Below are 21,365 nucleotides of genomic sequence, written 5' to 3' on the forward strand. Positions count from 1 at the left end.
AATGATGGCACTTTGTCAGAAAATAGTGTCACTTTGTCTGATAAAAATGGCACTTAAATTTTTTAATTGCACTTTGTCTGAAAATGATAGCACTTTGATAATAATGGCAGTGATATTAATAATACTTTGAAAATAATGGCACTTAGATAATAATGGTACTGTTATTTATGATACTTTGATGACAATGGCACTTTGTCTGATAATAATGGCACTTTGTCTGACAATAACAGCACTTTGACAACAATGCCACTTTTGTCTGATGACACTGTCCAGTAATAATGCACCTTTCATCAAGATACTGTATTAAATTCTTTTTGCCTTAGAAATGCTCCCAAAATAGAAATTATTCAACTCGTGTCTTAAATTTTAATATCAAATAATTATTTTGCAACAAAATAATTTTGTTTCAGAATAAGTTTGAGCTCGTAGTCAGTGGATACACCTTGTTGGAGCAACCTAGTAGATCAGAGAGACTCAAGACAGTTGAAAAGCTGTGGAACATGACACAGAACTACCTGGTCAGTTTTCTCCCTCTGGACACCATAGAAAACAATTTGTTCCTTATTTGTTTTTTATTTTAAAAGATCTTTCTTTTTAATGGCTGGCTTACCTGTAAGGTGGGCTTCCATTTAAGTCCAAATATCTGTAAAAGTTTGAATGAAGAATAGCTATACCTTGAGTCATCCATGCTATACCTTGAGTCATCAGTGTTATACCTTGAATGATCAATGCTATACCTTGAGTCATCAGTGTTATACCTTGAGTCTTAAATGCTATACCTTGAGTCTTAAATGCTATACCTTGAGTCCTCAGTGTTATACCTTTAAGTCATCAGTGTTATGCCTTGAGTCATCAATGTTATACCTTGAGTCATCACTAACTCGAGAGAAAAAAGATCTATAAATGCCTCCCATTGCTTAGGCAAGAGTGTGAGATAGGGAGGAAGACTCAGATTTTGGTAAACAGTTCTTAATAAGGGGAATGGGATGCTGAAGACTTCTGTTGATGCATGAAAATTGTAATCTCCATTGTCCTTCACAAATATTCTATAATGGATTTTAACTTCATGGATATCAGATCTGAAGATGGCAGTTAAAGTCAGTAAATTACCAAAAGACATTTGTGTTGACATGCAGCAATTACACTTCATTGTGTGTCATTAGATTTAAAGGTACTTCCTTTTTCAGGTCAAAACATATTTATTCATCATTAGCAAGCACCAATGAACTGAAGTTTTGTAGCTGACATTACACACATGAACCACAAGATCCAGTCCCATCCTTAAGTTTGCACTGGTTAATTCCTCAAGATTTTAAATGTCATTACGCTCTTATTTATCTGTAGTACATGTATCAAGTACTGAAATCATTTGTCCAGATAAAACCAGTCAGCACATAGCATTTCCTTGGTACAGGAATACTACATCTGGATTCAAAGATAAAACAGAAAAAGAAAGGAAACAGCTTTTATACTAGAATTTGAAGGTTTTTTTTTCAGTTACTTTAAATTATAATGAATAAGCCATATTAACCAAAAGCAAAAGTTAGAAATTGTCTACAGTATGTGATTTTAACACAAAATTAGGATGACCTTACACACAAATGTTACTGTGATGTCTGTACCTTTCATGGAGTTGGTTGTATTGTTGTTATTAGTTTGCTTGTGTCTTGATGCCAAAGGACTATTTTTCTTTGAAACAGTTCTCAAAATAAATCTATCTTAGCTGCAGGGTGAGCACTTAAAAAGGTTTTAAAACATGCACTCAAGGGCATCAAAGTGACATTAAGTTGATTCCTTTCACATTTGAAAAGAAGAGGGCATATAACATTTATAACAATGGAATTTTTGTGTAAAGTTTAAATGTTGATTTCCCATAAGAAAACTTTTCTGTTTGGTATTTATTTCATCCAGTAATGCCACGAGTATATTTTCCCAACATTTTCTTGTGATTTATATTTCATTGGATATTTTATTTTGTTTTTTTTTTCTTTATTTATTTATACGGAAAATACTCATGTTAAAGAAAACCTTGCAAATTTCCATGCACTCCCTGCCATTTTCATAGAGATTAATCAGGATTTCATTTACTAATTTTGACTGATCGCAGTTTGTTAAGCAAGCAGGAGACTTTCTTTTTGCTTTCTTCCTGTGTTATAATTGGTTCCACAAGTTGTCAGGCACACAACGAAGCAAAGTATGTTGCTTAACATCACTTATGGTAATAATGGAAATACCTTATTCGGCAAATCAGCCATAACCATTTTCAAATTACTATATGTAATTGCTTATAAGTTCAACTGTAGACTGCACAGATCAAGATCTGCCTTCACATAATGTGCCAGCAGATCTGAGACTTTGTGGTATGTTAGTAGTAACCAATTGAACAAACAGCATAGACCCTGATTTGCCAGCGCATTATGTGGTGAGCTGTGGTGGCTCAATGGTCAGCGTGCCAGACTTGCAACCAAAAGGGTACAGGTTCAAATACTACCATCTGACCATCCTGGGTTAGCTACCATGGTGTGTCCTTGGACTAGGTACTTCACTGCAATCGCCTCGGCACTGAATAACCTACTTGTGTGGCTGTGCCGTAAAGCGGCAAACTGGACCAACACATGTGATGACAGACCTGGACCATGTTGTTTGTAGTTGAACTTGATATATTTCATTGTGACATGCTTATTGATATCGCTGTGACATGCTTCTTTTGATTAATTGAATGAATTGCTTCTGTCTTTAAGAAACTGAATTCCTTTTATTTCCTTATAACATATACCAAAAGTACAAGAAATGGCTTATTATTTTTAGTTTAAAAAATTGTGAAAATTTCATGACAGATATTTTGAAAAATTTATCTTTTTACAGTTAGCTTCAGTTTCAGAGTTTTTGGTGTTTTCCATTTATATGTTCCATGGAAGGGCACAAAACTACTTTAATCCCTTTCTTTTACTACAATAAGTTGCCATAAATAAATTTTAAAATAATGCCATGTGTAAGTTTTCAAATAACACCATTTTTAAGTTGTCAAATACAACAACTCTCTAAACATTCACTGTAATTGACATGACTTTAAAAGCCATAGAAATTATAGTGTTATTAGATTTGACGAAATCACATATCAGAATATTTGGCATTTCTTTAAATTTATTTGTCAGTAAACTCTTGCTGAAATATAAAAATAGCAATAAACCGATAAAGCCCCAGTGCGAGACATCACTTAAACTGTCACACTGTAGACATCATAGCGATATGACTGAAAAATTGTTAAAGCTACATTAAAAATCCAAAATGCACACACTCATATAGTTCAGTTCAAATGATTTGACAATCCAATCCACAAATACAGAAAGCAACTCCTACTGTTCATTGAGTTGGTTGGTTGTGTGGGTGGGTTTACGCCAAATTTTTTACCACATGGTAGGCTATACATGGCAGCCAGTATATTTAGTGGAGAAAGAACCTGGGATGAATGACTGAGCCACAGGAAGATACTGGCAAGCTTTGTCACATACCCATATTGCTTGAGTTAAGATTCAAACCAACATGGATATTGTTGAGATGTCAGTGATCTAAAAAGGCAAGCATTTTAGACCAATCTGTCACCCATTGTCCCCAGTTTTGAGTCAGATGAATTGACTCTTCTGTCCACAAGTGTATTTGGCTAGAAGATGAACCTTGAGAAAATCCTGAAACACTTGTGATACTAACTTAAATTATTGATAACTTTGAATGTCTATGTTTTCAGAATTCAAGCATGAGATTGAGTTATGAGCCCTGCAACTTTGGAAAATGTTGGAAATGATGTCATTTCAGAATAGCACATGGTCGAGAACATGATGCAGACTTGTTTTTATAATTAGATTCTACATTATTTACTCATTTTTAATTGATCTTGTAAGAACAATGACCTGCTAACTCAGGAAATTGTTTTCAGACACATGGTTTTCCTTTGGATTCAGAATTATCCATGCATACTACATGCTTTAGTTTAGGAAATCTTATATGATTCTGTTAATCAGTGACATTCATGATTAGTACTGTTTATTCATTGTAGGTCATAGTGGAAGTTGTATGATTCTGATAATCAGTGACATTCATAATTAGTACTGTATCTTCATTGTAGGTCATAGTGGAAGTTGTATGATTCTAATAATCAATGACATTCATAATTAGTACTGTATCTTCTTTGTAGGTCATAGTGGAAGTTGGCTCATTTGCTGGCTACAGTGTGATAATGGAGGCAAGAGACTTCATACTGCAAGTAAGATGGATAACTATTAAACATATGACATACATTTTATTATTCCGCTCCTCAGAGTACTGCTACAAATCCAAATCCTACAGCTATTACACTTAATCCTACAGCTGTTACACTGATTTGTACAGGTACTACACTGAATGCTACAGCTATTGCACTGAATCCTATAGCTACTACACTGAATCCTTCAGTTACTACACTGAATCTGAATCCTTACAGCTATTACACTTAATCCTACAGCTACTACACTGAATCCTACAGCTATTACACTTAATCCTACAGCTACTACACTGAATCCTTCAGTTACCACACTGAATCTGAATCCTGCAGCTATTACACTTAATCCTACAGCTATTACACTGAATCCTACAGCTGTTACACTTAATCCTACAGCTACTACACTCAATCCTACAGATATTACACTCAATCCTACAGCTGTTACACTCAATCCAACAACTGCACTAAATGCAACAGCTACTACACTAAATTCTAGAGTTACTTCACTGAATCCAATGGCTACTATAGCAAACCTACAACTATTACACTTATTCCTTTAGCTGCCAAATCTGAATCCTACATCGACAACACTGAATCCTATAGCTATTACACTGAATCCTATAGCTATTACACTGAATGCTACAGCTATGGAATCATACAACTAGTGCACTAAATCGTACAGCAAAAACACTGAATCCTACAGCTACTGCTCTGAATAGTACAGATAGTACATTGAATCCTACAGCTGCTACATTGAATTATACAGCTAACACACTGAATCCTACAACTAACACACTGAATCCTACAGCTCTTACACTGAATCCTACATCTACAACACTAAATCCTACAGTTATTACTTGGAATCATACAGGTACTACACCAAAACCTACAACTATTACCCTAAATCCTACAGCTGCTACATTCAATCCTACAGCTGCTACATTGAATTCTACAGCTACTACACTGACTCCTACAGCTACTGCACTGAATGAATCATATAGCCAATACAACAAATCATGCAGCAAATACGCTGGATCCAACACTTAATAAATACTCTGAATCCTACATCTATTACATTGAATAATACAACTATTACACTGAATCCAGCAGCTAATACACTGAATCATACAGCTACTACACTGAATCCATCAACTACACTAAACGTAACAGCTGTTGCACAGAATTCTAGATCTACTTCACTGAATCCAACGGCTACTATAACAAATCCTACAGCTACTACATTGAATCCTACAAATACAACACTAAATCCTGAATCCTAAAGTTATTACACCAAATCCTACAGCTTTACACTGTATCCTACAGCTTCCACACCAAAACTAAATCGTAGAACTACTAAACCATATGATAGAGCTATTACACTAACACACAACATGATGATGGTGATGATGGTGATGATTATGGCAGCAACATTGGCAGAGAACAATTGGTCAAGAGAGATTGTTCTGTTGGCATTGTCTAAGGAAGTCCAAATAGAGAAAAACTGGACCAGCTTACTATGCAGGAAGTGTAGCAGGTGGAGTTGACACACTGTTGTTGCTGTAGCTGTTTCTGTCAATTTATTGCAAATTGATTAAAACAAATTGAATATCAGTATTTGTAGAATCATATACTTGACCTTCTTAGTGTTCTACAGACAGAGGAATCAGGAAACCTTAGCTTTTAGACCATGCTTCTTATGGTATAATTGACTTTTTTGCCCTTTTGTTATTGTATAGTACACAGTGTGCTTTTCAGCCCAAATTTGAACATTTAGATACGATATGGTGTGATAGAAAACCCACACACTCAGATAACTTGTATTTGAAATTTACTAATGCATAAACACATGATTTTCACAATCTTTTAACTGTTCACTTCAGAAAACAACTGAAGACCAAGAACCGGAGGGGCATGTGTTTGCACCGGTAAGTAATTTCCATTCAAATATATTTTGCTAATGCATATATCACTTAAGTAAAATGATTTATTATTTTTCTTTTATCTCATTTTTGTGCTGATACATTTCATGTCAGATTTCTCCCTAAACAGTTGAATCTGTTTCTTAGGATGTGAATCAGCCACTTCACAACCATATTGTATGTGGATTTTGTTTTGGATAATTGATATTATGGATAACTTAGAAAAATATACAGAAAAATATAGTGTATCCAAGTGACACTATGCTAGTCAACATGATCAGTAGGCCCAGAGAAATGGCATCTGGAATCTTGGGGACACTGAATTGGTCTACATTGATCAGAAAGTCCAGAGAAATGGCATCAGTTTTCCAAGGGATACTGTGTTGGTCTATACAAACAAAAAGTCCAGAGAAATGGCATCCATTTGATTGATGTTTTACTGCATTTATTCAGTACACAGTGGATGTTCAGGTTATTTGCAGTGTTTATTATTAAAAAGTAGGTTCTCTAATAGTCAGACCCACTTACCTCAACTTCAGTTATCTTGAGAACCCATGTATGTCGAGCGTTTTGGTCTGGTCCCCCAAAAATCCCTCTTTCTTATGCTGATTTTTCCCCAGTTTATCACTTGCATAGAGTGGAGAAAAGTATGTTGTAAGCAATACTTTAGACTAAGGAAATTGAATGAATGCATTTCTGACCTTTACAAGAGCTGCCTTTATAATATAATGGACACTGTCACATGTCAACACCATGATAGTATAGTGCATTCCACAGCATCACAAATTTTATCACATCTGTAACTCAGTAAATTATCAGGTCAACATCTTTAGCTAAAAATACCTAATTCATTTTACACTGTATATTTAAAATGAATGAGGTACTTTTAGCTACATTTAATGACCACCACCCTAGCAAACACCTGATTATTAATTTGATTTGAACAAGAGTAAACAAAAGCACAAATGGTATTTTTTATTATTGCATAGCTCCATTGTTGTTTTTTTCTCTCAATAAAGTTGTCCATCACTGTGCCATGGTTACAGATTCTTCAATGCAAATGGAATGAAACAAAAAGTGACTGATAGAAAAACATCACAGAGAGAGGACATTTGTATTGTTTTATCTTGAGTCGAGTATCAAAGCCTTGCAGTCTACCTGAGTGATATGCTGACTCTAAGTCGGGAGGAATATGGGGCTATAACTGTGAATAAAATATGTTGGCTTCTTACAGAATTTGATGTCAAGACCATTAACTTTAAAGACTTTAAACACATTCAACAGTTTGTCGGTACATGAATGCCAACAGCCTCATCTTTTTTCCGATACAGATTTTCAAGTACAATTTTGGTCAGTTACGGTTTGCTTCTAGCTCAAGTCAACACTAACAAAAGAAATTGGGTTTCTTTAATACTTTTTTAAAAAAAAAGAGTACAGTCCTACATGTACATGTACTTAAATTAAACCAAGATTTTGGTCAGCAGGAGAAAACTACTGCCTTGCAGAGGCTACCAAAGGGATGAGGCTATTCACAGGAAAATAAAAATAACTTTAAATCACTGAGAATGTTACAGCAACTGAAGTGTCATAAAATGTGTGACTTGTTACTTAATCTCATTTAAAAGACCTCCCGTATTTTTTCTGCAACTTGGCATGACTGAATTATTTATTTTTTTATGCATTAGAAATGCCATTTGTTTTTAGAAACAAAATTCCCCATATTTGGTGCTTCAGCTGCATAATCATTGATTTGTCAACTAAACCTTGATATCTCAGGACCCGATTGTGTTGACAATTTATGTAAACCCCTTATGTAATCGAGATAACCGGGTCTGACTGTATTTAATCTATCTTTTGGAGGAAAGAAAATTATTTATAAACTCCTTACATTGGTCCTGATTGATGTATTTAAGGCATAAGGAGCAAGGTCACAAACAATATATATTGCATTGCCATTATTCTGTTTTTACTTTTGGTTATGATAATTTACTCTCTCATGTTGTATGTTAACTCATATGAAATTTTTTTTGACTGCTCTTGTCTATGTATGTAATTTCAGTATCAGCTGCCCTGTTCTATGTATATAATTGCATTATTGACTGCTCTAGTCTGTGTATTTAATTTCAATAGTGACTGCTCTAGTCTGTGTATAAAATTTCAGTATTGACTGCTCTGGTCTGTGTGTAATTTTAGTGTTGACTGTTCAGGTCTGTGTGTAATTTTAGTGTTGACTGTTCAGGTCCATACATGTAATTTCAATACTGACTTCTCTGATCTGTGTAATTTCAGTGTCCACATGATCTTCTCTGCCCAAAGAGGTCCTTAGAGAAAGTTCCATGTACATTTGAAGTAGATCTCAAACAATTAGCATATAGAAAGGTAAGTAGACTGCAGATAATTGACAGTTTAATTTATGTGACATATTTACTTGTAGGTAATGCTCTCCCAACTGCAAACAGGATAGACCCAGATATTTGCAATGCAGTAATGCACTGACAGATCAGTGTGTACGCCGCTTGTTCTACATAGGCATTGTTCAAAAATTCATAGGTGTTATCTTGCAAAATGGTGCCCTAGATTGACTTGATACATCTAAGATTTCCATGACATGTGCTCTATGTAAACATGGTGTTATGTATATTTAATTTAATTGTTTGTTTGTTATGTTTTTTTTAATTTTTTTATTTCACTACATGCTGTTGGATTGTAACATTGTATGCTGGACCTTGTCCAAAATTGAGTTCATTTCTGCTTGACCTGATTTATATTTTTAACTTCATTTTATGTAGACAACTAATACATAGCTAAATTATTCTCTATATGTATGGGCTTAATATCAGGATCTTTATTAATAGAAGTAGATATATTGATTTGGGTCAGGGTTTTGGACTTTCTAAGTGAATTTTACAGGTTATGATTTTGATTTTGTAAACATCAGGTTGATTCTAGAAGGTTATTGCCATTAGGTACTGGTTGTTTTAGAAAATGCTAATTGTGACCAGAGGTCAAGTAGAGAACTATATAATTTTTTATTTTATGCTAAGCAGTGAATTACTTGCTTTTCTAATTACAATAATATTGATATTTCACTGTAGTGAAAAAAAACTTTTTTTTTCACTACAGGAACTACTTTTTGGGTCAGAACATACTTACCTCCCTTTCATTTTCTGTCAGTGAACTACTTTTTCCTTATGTACATGTCATTGTTATCTCAGTGGCATCTGCAACCAAAATTAAACTTGTAGTTTGTTATTCTGGAAATATCAGTTAATTTTTATCAATCTGACATGGAACTAATTTTGTGCGCAGGTGTACACATAGCGCAGCAGAACATGTACAGTAAACAGCTGACATTACCGTAAGAAATCTGCTAATTCATTGTGTCACAAACTTTAGGTAGCCAATGTATGTGAGCATAAAATAAAAAGAATATTTGCTTGAAATGAGTGAATAATGGATACATTTCATCTTGTTCGCCACTCGTGAAAATACTGAGTTTTTCATTCACTCGATGAAATATATCTGTTATTCACTTGTTTCAAGCAAATATCCTCTATTTAATTGTGAGGACTTGGTCATTCATGCTTTAATATCTTGCACTTTAAAGTTGTATTATATGTTATGACCAGTAGTTTTAGGCTGGAATCTTTTTTGTTCAGATTATTGAATTCAGGTGATCATTATCTTTGGAAATACGAAAGTGCTCTGATAAAGATCTTGGATAGAGACATTTACTGGAATTTATTGTCTCTTCAAACCTGGAATTATATTTCTGTGATTCAGCAAAAGACTGTTGATGCATCAAAACTTTAATAGCTACCACAGACATGTCATCAGCTTCAGTTTTGGGATTTTTCTGGACTTTTACTGAATTTTATTCAGGACTTTTATTGCTAAGATTTGTGACTGTAATTCTTTGATTATTTTAGGATTTAATTTGCAATACCCTAAGTTTTTTTTCTCATTTTCACTTTGCATTCTTGAGAAGTAAATATATTTGTTAAATTTTACCTAGCTTGTTGTCTTTCACTCTTTTCTATTACTTATTTTAAGATCATAGACACATAACAATGGGAAAGGTTGTAGTAATAAAAAACTCTTTAAAGTCAGTTGCATTAGTATTCCTCTAAAATTTTCTTATTAATGTTGTAAATTTAAATAGATACAGAAAAACAATTGTAATTTGGATTCTTCAGAACAATATGAATATTTTCATAAATAATAATTCCGGTTTATGGCCAGCCAGCCTTCTCATCTGTTGAATACAGTATTATAAAAATTATAAAAGATATTAGCATTCTCAGTTCATGATTAAGTTTAGAGTCATTTCCCTTCATTTGTCAGGGCCAACCAGACCAGGAAAGATACTCTTACATCATTATAAAGAGAGGCAAGCATAACGAAGGTAAGTGCTTGTGAATTGTATAAGAAAATAAAGTCCAACCTGATCTAGCAAACACCTGCATATAAAAACAACCTGCCCATAGAAATCACTATCTTTTCAGTCTCCTGAACATTTCAGTAAGTTTGTCTGCATGGTCGCTGTTTTTATTGTTTTGACCGTCATGTACTATATATAGCAACTGCTGGTTGTTTGACATTAATTTATTCTTTATCAGAATTTTACACCTGCACTTTTAAAGGCCTAATCTTTGCACCTATTTATATATATCTATCAATCTACCTAGCTCTATCTCTTTACCTAACTACCTACTTACATATGTACCTACCTACCTATATACCTATCTATCAATCTATCAACATTTGTCTATATATCTATTCCATCCATCCACCCACCCACCCACCTATCTTGGGCTGTCTTATCTGTATGTAAAAACCACCTGACCATAAAGGCCACATTTTTTGTTATCCCTATATATCTGTCAATCTGCCTTGTTCTATCTCTTTACCTACCTACCTACTTACCTATGTAACCACCTACCTATTTGCCTATCTATAAATTTATCTACATTTGTCTATAAATCTAATCCATCCATCCACCCATCCACCTATCTTGGGCTCTCTTATCTGTACGTAAAAACTACCTGACCATAAAGAACACATGTTTTTTCTTCCCCTGGGTAGACATTTGACACCAGTTTGATGGTACATTTCCACCAGTGCTTGTCACAGATTATGTTTTTAATCTTTATTTTTGGTCTGGTTTTATTTTTTAGTGTAATGAAAACATCTTCACTAGCCAAGAATGAATGATTCACCTTTTTTCAGAGTGACCCTTGTACTACTGTTCTCTCTCTGATTGCAAGCAGCTGCAAGAAACTGATCCAGTCAGATTGATCATTATATTTACCTAGATTGGAATAATGTTTTGCCTACTCTGTAGACAACACATCAAATATCAAATTCTCCACTTTAAACACAAGTTTTCTTTTGAGTCAAGGCAGTTGAACATCACAGAAGTTATCATATTAAATACCAAACATACTCTCTCATTAATCACTTGATTTGCTTGCTATGGATGGTAACTCTTTCGTCTCAATGAGTTTTCTCATTAATCACTTGATTTGCTTGCTATGGATGGTAACTCTTTCATTTCAGTGAGTTTTCTCATTAATCACTTGATTTGCTTGCTATGGATGGTAATTCTTTCATTTAAGTGAGTTTTCTCATTAATCACTTGATTTGTTTGCTATGGATGGTAATTCTTTCATTTTAGTGAGTTTTCTCATTAATCACTTGAGTTGCTTGCTATGGATGGTAACTCTTTCATTTCAGTGAGTTTTCTCATTAATCACTTGATTTGCTTGCTAAAGATGGTAACTCTTTCATCCACAAAGACACCTTCAGAATACTGCATGGCTGGCTACATATGCCAGTGGTCAGTGTTGACAAATGTAGACAGGCAACCATTGGTTAAAGGAGATGTATAAAGAACCAGTATGAAGAATTTATATTAGGTGTCTGTTATTATGTGCTGCTGCAAATTTTAATTCCCAAATTCCTATCCATCTTTTTACCATATCAACATTCTGAGTCTGACTGCAAAAACTCATCAGTTAGAAGCCCTCAAAATTGAAAACTCTTGGGACCCGATTTAATTTTCAGTTTTGAAAGTTTTTTTTGTTTAATGAGGTTTCACAGATAGAGTGTTTTGAATTCCATTTTCTTTAGAATATCTAAAAAAGCAGATGCTCCTAGTCCAAATTGTTCCCTAGTTTTTTCCATGTATGTTTTGGCACCGATTCATTCATTTTAATATGGCTCATTTTATCCTGTGAAGTTAAATCAAATCGAAGAAGCTTAGCTGCTTGGTGTGACATCTTAACATGCAAGTGAAGACAAACGACAGTCATGGTTACTTAAATAAATGTATATAATCACTTCTTTTTTGAAAATCAATCAAATAAACTAACAAAAATCATTATATATTGATCATATGTACCAAGAAGTAGCATCAGTGACAGATATACTGTGAACATAATCTCTGTTAAATGGCATATCTACAAGCATTTAGTTATTACTAATTTACTTAATGCTGACTCTTTTGTATGGTGTGAAGACAAAGACTGCTTGCTTGCTTTTTGGCCATAACTTGTGTTGGTGTGTGAAGTATTGTTTTAACAATGCATGTCAATGGAACATTTTCTTTCTGATAAACCTACTACAGAATGTTCTAGCCATAAATAACCTACTCCAGGAATCATCAGCAATTTGGCAGCCAAAACACATTTCCAAGTTTAAAGTGAGTTTCAGTGTTATGGGGCTTTAATTAGTGTAAAATAGAAAATATTATATTTGCTTCATGTATACTTTTGTGTCATTTATAAGATTTAATGTTATGTAAATTTTTATCATGTACATTTGACTAATAGTTAAAAGAAAGCTCCATTGCACACATCTATTTCTTCTTTACCAGTAAATACATTACCCAATCATAATACCTTAGAAGTACTACTACTGCCTCACAAATCCAGCCCTCAAAAATACTACTTGTAGCTAAAGGGAGCTAAAAGTTGTCTGCTGATGTAGATGATCTCCCTTTAGGAATAAGGATTGGAGGCAGAATGCATGAACCTGTCAGTTACTGCTTCTGCTCTTGCCAAGAAGCATGCTTTTGTCATGAGAGGATCCACAGAGTTCATGTAGCATCATAAAGAATAATAGAACATGACGGTTATTAATCTGAATGATGAGCACAAATATTTTCATACCAATTAAGTTCCACTACCTGTAATGGATTCTTATTTAAACAAGTTGTTTTGCATTCAGGTACTGCCAAGTGGCCGCGACTGATTCTACCTTCAGTCTGTGCATCAGACCACACACATTGCAAAGTCTGCTGCCCAGATGGCAATTTAAACCAGGTCATCATCACCAAAGGAAAACACTCCAGGTATGGGCAGTATGCCTTTCTTTTTTCTTGCCTTCTCAAAAGGTTTTTAAAAAATTAGATTCAGTAGTAACTAGGTTGTTTATTGTATATCCAGTTTTATTCACAGTATATTAAAAGAAGTTTTCATAATTCATTTATTGCCTGTTTATTTATATCTACATTTCTACCAAGTTTCTTCAAAGAATACAGAATCCACAAAGAGGAAACACAGAACAATTTAAGTTCCAGATTGTCAGTTGATATGTCTCAGTGTCTGTCCATCTAGCTGTCATGCATCAACACTAACATTGTGGTTTTATTTAGGACATGTTCTTAGACGCTATTGCTTTTGGTCACAGGACTTTGTATGTTAATGGTTCACGAGTACTACATGCATCAGTGCAGACTAGGTCACTGTGTCCTGTTTAATTAAGCTCAGGTTCTCTTTGGTAAGGATTTGCATTTAGCTACTTCTCTGACACTGTTGCTTACCAAGTCATTTAACTTGGAATAAAGATACATTATGAGTACTCACCCTAGTCAGTATTAGGTCACTGTGACAAGTATTTTCCACCAGTTACCTTCATTAACTATTGCATTTAACTTGGTTTTTCAAACACTGTTGCCTGCAATCATGTCAGGGATGGTCATGGCTTTGAAAAAGTTGTTGGCAAAAAAATTGCCAAACTCAATATTTTGGTGCCAATTTTCAAAACATGTTGCCAGAACAAGTAGTGAATATTTTTACAAGTCTATTAATGTAATTTGCAATGACAGTTGTAAAAGATGGGATAGTTATTACTTTATTGATAGCAAGCAATACAGCCTTAATATTACAAAATAAATCATTCCATGACTGTTTTGCACTACTTCCATGGTCTTTTCATCCCGCATCACTGTTAGTACATAGGTATGACTGTTGTCACCTGAAATAAATGCGTTGTCAAATGTAAAATATCTACTTTCCTGACATCTACAGTCTTTCTCTCTCTTTTTAATAGAAACATCAAGTATTAAGTAAATCTATATTATATATATTATTTTACAAATAATAGTTTTGTAAGGATCTTTAGTTAATGACATTTTAAGACTAAAACCATATGGTCCTACTTTGCAATGTAAGATAAGTGGCATATAATGTGACCGTCAATTTCATGCATTCAGGAATTGAACCACCACCCCTCCCTTTATGGCCAGCTTCACAAAGTACATCTCCATCAACCAAGAGTTCAGAAATTTATTTTTGCTGCACTTTACATGCTTTGCTTTTGTGAATTGCTTCCTAAATCCCAAGAATGATCACCGAATGCTGTAGATTTTTTTCTTGACAAGCAAACTAGGATATACGAGATAACAATAAGGAATTAAGGTGGGATATAAAATGTGGGAAATATATATCACCTATATGGTAGCTTAAGACCACATTTGAACTGTTAACATAAATTCACACCCATTTTAGGCATTGTTTATTTGTCAATCAGTTGCTGGCGCTTTTTACTCACTGTAGAACAGGCAGCTTCTTTGAAGTATGTCGAAGACGCTTGATTCTAACCTTTAGTTATTGTGCAGCTTGGGCACAGCTGACCAGAATATGAAATGGGGGCACATTGGGTATGGAGTGGATCCCCTCCATACTATAGTTGGGTGGTGCACGAATACCACACTCCACAGGGAGAAACAGCGTGTCCTTTGAGAATTTCACGTGAATTGGACCCGAAAAATCGGTGAATATTTAATGAAAACGATGCTTAATTATGCCGTAGGTTCCTTTAGTGGTCCCTTTGAATTTCCTTGCTCCAATTCCATGACAGCATGTACAAATTAAATAGCCCAAATAATCGCCAGATGGTATAATTTGTCGCCAATAAAGAAAATAAATTGCAATTTGTGATATTGGCGAAGCCCAGGACAATCCCTGGTATGTGATTGTGTCATGAAGAGTAATATTGTATCTTGAAGAATATTCCTTAAGTAATAGAAGATCACTAAAACCTATTTTTCACACTCCACTGACATGCTTGAAGCTTTGTGTTTAGCTTTTTCTCAGACACCATTGCCTGCAGTCATTTAATTTGGTATCTAGATGCTTCTTGTGAAGTAGTACACCTTCAGATCAAAACCAAGTCAATGTGACCTATATTTCACACGCCAGTGATCTGTGATTACCTCTGTATTTAACAGAGTTTCTTAGACACTATTACTTTAGAATTATTTACCTCGATACATAGAATGTGCCATAAATAACACTGAATTTTTTGGACAAAATAAAGCTCAGCAATCTTACCATTCCACAGTTGGCAGTTTTCTGGCACTTTTGGCATACATTCAGAAAAGTAAATGCTCTTTTAATTTTTATTTCCACTGGATTGGTCAACAGCTGGATTTCCTTGTCCCTATGAGAGAAGTGTATCTACAGTTACCAGACTTTGTGGATGGGGCAAGGAACAATGCTATTGATTCTGTGGTCTAAGGTCAAGGTCACTAACTGAAATTCAATGATTTCTGTGCAGTAACAAGTTTTCAACCCATCAACGTCTACCAAACTTTGGGGAGAGCATGCACACAGGGTTAAAAAAGAGCCATATTTATGGTGGTACCAGAGAGAGGGGACAAAAGGTCAAAGTTCAAGATTATTATGACTGAAAGAAGAAAATATTTTCAGCACTATCACTTCTCCACTATCTACAGTTACCGAACTTTCAGGATAGCTTGCATTTCAGTTTCATGGTCAGAAGTCAAAGGTCATTGTAGCTGCGCCTGAAAAAAGAAAACAGCTTTCTGCACAATAAATTAAGTTCTTCACCATCTACAGGTAATAAACTTTATGGAGAAATTGTTTGAGCACAATGATTCATTGTCAACCATCTACAACTACCAAACATTGTGGATAGCGTGCAGATGGAGCTAGGACAAATCCAGTTGACTTCAGAGTCAAAGGGCAAGTTCACTGTGACAGGAGAAAAAGAAAAATGGTTTTTACTTAAAAACTATAGTTCTTCTTCATCTGTGGTTGCCACACTAAAGAAGCCTGGTCTATTTAAGGGTCAAAGGCTAAATAGTCAGCATCATTACAACTGAAAGAAGAAAAAAGCTGTTTCCTCCCAGCAACATTATTCACATGTCACATATCTTGACCAAACTTTGTTAAAGACTTGCAGTTGGAAAAAATCACCTTATTTTGAGGTCAAAAGGTCAAGGTGACTGAAAGAAAAAACTGGTTTCTGCACAGAAATTACTATTTTCTATATATAGGGCTATTAAGCACAGGATGGGCATATAATGTGCTGGTCATGTTACTTATGTACTTATCAGTCCCTGCCAGATTTTATTTGGGGAAAAGGGTTACTTCTGTCTTGTCTATATATGTGAATGGACATACCTTGCAGTTTACATAACTTCCTATAACTTGATAAAGACTGAATTTGTTGAAATCTAATGATTATTTCATGTGCTTTTTTTAACTGAAACCTGGGTTGAATTGTGGGTTGTTATTCATTAGTTCCGATTTCTTTGACTAAAACCTAGGCTGAATTACCATTTTTGTTTGTTTTCCGATTTATTCTGCTTGGCCATGGACTCTTATGCTGTACTTCATGCTCCTCAGGTAGGATTATTTATTTCCTTTGATTTGGTGTTATTACAGCCAAGAGGAGTCTTAGATTTAACATCATGTACAAAATGGTTCGTGACCAACAATCAAACTTGTGTTTCCTTTAAAAACAGCAAACTTCTTTTTCTTTCAGAGAACTGTATAAATGCTCACGAGTTTCCAGGTGGGGAGATCTTCTGCCTGTTATCTGGACAGAGGATATTCTTACAAGACATGACGCAACACATGAAGATGACCAGTCTGAACAATCAAGTCAGGGGGACACCATTATTACAGGCCGTGATGTCAACACTGGATTTAGAAATGATGGAACAGATCTTGCTTGGGCTGATAGTTTTGGAGTAGGACAGAAAACAGAGACCAATGATACAAGATGGGATGATATAGAACTTGATAATCAAAATAAAGCTGACACATGTAGATCATCTTTTCCAGATGCCGGTATACAAACTAAATTGGACAAGACAGAAACTATTCAAGACCTTGAACATCCAACTAAAGCAAAGACTGAAGTTCAGACAGAGAGTATTCCATCCTCCGTGGGAACAGTTTAATGTCACAGTATCTTTGTAACGAGGTGTTTTAAGTGGAAACAATTTACATTTGTAAGTGCCAGGACAGAAGAGACTGGGTTTTAATGTAGATTCCCATATGACAGAGAAATCTTGTAGATTTACAATCCTTTTTCTCATCTTCTGATGATTCTCTCAGTCAGTTATCTTCAGTCATCATGATTGGATGACAACATAATATTGTATGACACTTTCTGTACAGACTACTTTATGACACACTTTCTGGACAGACTACTGTATGACACACTTTCTGGACAGACTACTGTATGACACACTTTCTGTACAGACTATTGTATGACACTTTCTGGACAGAATACTGTATGACACACTTTGACATAATATTGTATGACACACATTCTGGACAGGCTACTGTATGACACACTTTAATGTCACAGCATTGGACAACACAATTTAAACTTCAACATGCTTTCAATATTTGCAAATTAAGTAAGGCCATGATGTGATGGAATAAATCTTCAGTATCTTCCTTTCCTCTTTGTAAAGCAAATAAAACAAAGCTATACAGAATGCAAATAAAGTGAACCACCTTGTCATGATGCTAACATAAACTTGCATTCTCTTGGTCTTACCCCTGTCCAGCTTTAGTGAGGTTTTCCATTCGGGTCAGTGGCTCAATCACTGTATTCTGGCACTTTTTCTCTTTGAACATCTTTGTAGTTATATGGAATAGCAATTTTTTTTAAAATTAGCCATTGATTTCAAGTCTGATGCAAAATGTTCCAACTCGAGACTAATTTTTATATTCCAGTCAAATCTTTTGGCCTATGCTGATTGCTGTTCCCTTTCCATTCATTTAACTTATTCAAGACTTGACAGTTCAATTCAGCAAATACAGATAAAATCTAATGTATTTTTTATTTTACTGTCAGTAGAGAAAAGTTTAATGATATCCAGAATTGAACGTGTGGGAATGTGTGTTTCCCTGAAAATAAATTGGCAGCTAACAGCTAGTTGTTCCAGCTCTGAAAAATTCTGTCAATATAAGTGGCCTTGTTTAAAAAGCAATTTTCTATATGTAATTTTTATAATGTATCAAAATACTTGGAATTTCTGACAATTTATCTGTCAATAAACTTGGATATAAACATTTTTATAAAATACAACCTTTGCAGGGCCTCCCTTGGAAATATTTTGCTTTGCGCCATGAAAATTCACCAAATGTAAAACATTTGGAGCCACTTTTTGGCCATAGAAACCATTTTATGACATGATGCAGGGACTTAAATATATGCATATTATATTGGCCCTATTTTTAATCTATATAAACATGTTTTTGTTACATTTCAAAGCACAAGAATAATTATTAATAAATATAATAATACCATTATATACACGTGAAGTTCAATGTATAGCATAGGGAAAGCAAGAATGATTAAGTATGTTTCTTTATAACTGATACTACAAAATACTGCTTAGTCTTTATGAACAATATCACTGACACTTCATCAATATCTGCCTCATTTTCTTCCAAATTTTAAATGCATTCCTGAAATAAAAATTCTCAACAAGAGGCCCATCAATAGAAATTCTCATTAAATTTGTCAGAGTAGAATTTCATAAGCTTGTTTTGATCAGATTTTGGTGACAGAACCCCCTCTCACAGTCTGCAGTAGAAATAAGGGCAACAAGTAACCCGGTAGCTGCCTCAGATTCAGCCAGACATAAATCCTTATTTTTGCCATATTCTTTGTGCTTGATACAGACTTGTTTTATAAAGTAAATATTTAATTTTTCGTTCATATAAGAGACTCTGGCCCTTTACAGTCGATGACAGACATCCCTGTAGTGGCATCCTGTGTTAAACGGTTAAGTTCAGTCCACAAAAAATGTTATCTAAGTAAATAATCCTTAAAACACTAAGCAGTCGTAAGTGTGTCTCACACTCACAGTATGCAAAAAACATAAATTAACAACACATGCAAACAAAACTTTTTGCCAACTTGTTCAGCAATAGAGTATATCCCCCGGTCATTCCTGATTTCCTTCTAATCACATTCAGTTGCTTCTCAAAAGCGAATGATAGCTTGCAGTTAGCTGAAGTCAAGTTCATATAGCGTCTTATTCATCATCTACCGACATGATCCACTGACTGCCGCAGATAGTGAAAACAGATGGCCAGAGTCGTTTATATCGATGAAAATTCAAAATTTACTTTATAAAAAATTTTTCTCCAGCAACTTTTGCCAGTCAGTATAAAATAGCACCACTTTCAAAATTTGTTCACATTTGGCAACAAATGCAAAGCATAGTGAAGGCCTTTCTTTGAATATATGTTTTTTGTTCTCTTCAAAGTAGAGATTTATGGGATCTTTCTTTTGGGATCAGTCAAAACTGCAGAAATGCTGCCTGGGTTTTACCTGATGAAGGAATCTCCCTTTTTGTCACCAAGATAGGGTTTCATAAAGGGAAGGGGTATTGTCCTAATTCATTTGTTACCCAGCATTTCAGTATATATCAATTTCTTCCTGCTTCACTATGTTTGAATGCTGTTGAAAAGATAAGATTCCACCCTCTAGTTGTATAAGCAGTAATATGTTAACTGTTTCTGAGCTTAATCAGTTCTTAATCTGTGGATGAAATAGTGTGCTGATAACCTCCTTTTACAGTCAAACATAAATGGGACATATATGTACCTAGTTTATCCAGATTTAGCAAGTTGGGACACTGTTCTTCATGGTTATGATCAATTTTCCACAGTTCACAGGTATTGTTTCATAGATATCTCCGCTCCAAAATGCATGTGATTGGGTGACTCAGTGTGTCATGTAAGAATTTACATCCTAAAATTAAAACACTGATTTCTGATGTAACGAGTTATATTTGCCCCCCCCCCCCATTTCAACAAATATTACACAACATACCTGAAACTAATCCAGAAAATGCAGAGTCAGCATTTGCAAAATATTTCTGACTGCCCCTCCCCAATGAGACAGGTCAAAAATCTGCTAAGTTTAGTGATGTACCCAGTAAAATCGTAATGACCCCCAAGCTGTTCAAGCAGCTGAGCTCGTTAATATTCCATACCTGTCTGTAGACACTGCTCTATCATGCCTGGGATGCCCTGTATGAAAAGGAGTTCTACACGATAAGGAGTTCTGCACTTCTAGTATGTAGAGGATCTAGACCAGATGTGGGCAAGTGCTGCATACACAAATTTACACCTTGTCACGGGCGGCATAGTTCATTAAGTAAAATAATATTTGAAATAGCAAAAGCAAAAGGTTTTTCTAAATAACATCTAATTTTCAGTTGTTAATATGTTGTTAATATTTAAAAACTTAAACTTCAAAAGAAGCACATTTATTTGATAAACAGAGTAACAGAGTCAGTGCGAATGATGACTTGTTCCTAGGCCGCATGCAGACCACTGGCCGTAGTTTGCCCACCCCTGAACTAGACAGTACTCCTCCACCTTAAAGGCATACAAGGAGAAGTGGCACATTTCATTGACTGGTGCTATATTAACACATCACTTACAGTCTTCATATCCTTACTGGCCAACTTCCTTCTATTCTTCTTTAGGGACAAATAGTTAGCCTCCATCACAAAGAAGGGATACCATTTAGATACTTCACACATGTTCAGGCATCATAAAAGAGAGGATAATGGCTGCAACATAGATCTTACTGATTTCTTGTTGAATGTTTTCATGTCC

The 21,365-nt window shown here is 34.8% G+C and overlaps 1 protein-coding gene across 1 annotated transcript in view; it reads left to right on the forward strand.

The window, feature by feature from the left end:
* LOC149782713 (ribosome assembly protein METTL17, mitochondrial-like) overlaps positions 1-20,515 on the forward strand; it is a 51,240-nt gene extending 30,725 nt beyond the window's left edge. Inside the window, exons 9-15 of the mRNA XM_089934216.1 lie at positions 411-518; positions 4,193-4,261; positions 6,136-6,180; positions 8,464-8,553; positions 10,519-10,579; positions 13,405-13,528; positions 17,251-20,515. Of these exons, the coding sequence (XP_089790342.1) occupies positions 411-518; positions 4,193-4,261; positions 6,136-6,180; positions 8,464-8,553; positions 10,519-10,579; positions 13,405-13,528; positions 17,251-17,671 (918 nt within the window). The 3' untranslated portion in view covers positions 17,672-20,515. The remainder of the gene's footprint in view (positions 1-410; positions 519-4,192; positions 4,262-6,135; positions 6,181-8,463; positions 8,554-10,518; positions 10,580-13,404; positions 13,529-17,250) is intronic.
* The last annotated feature ends 850 nt before the right edge of the window (positions 20,516-21,365 follow it).

The sequence above is a fragment of the Sinohyriopsis cumingii genome, chromosome 15, assembly GCF_028554795.1.
Source record: "Sinohyriopsis cumingii isolate HCF-2022 chromosome 15, ASM2855479v2, whole genome shotgun sequence".
Lineage (NCBI taxonomy): Eukaryota > Metazoa > Mollusca > Bivalvia > Unionida > Unionidae > Sinohyriopsis > Sinohyriopsis cumingii.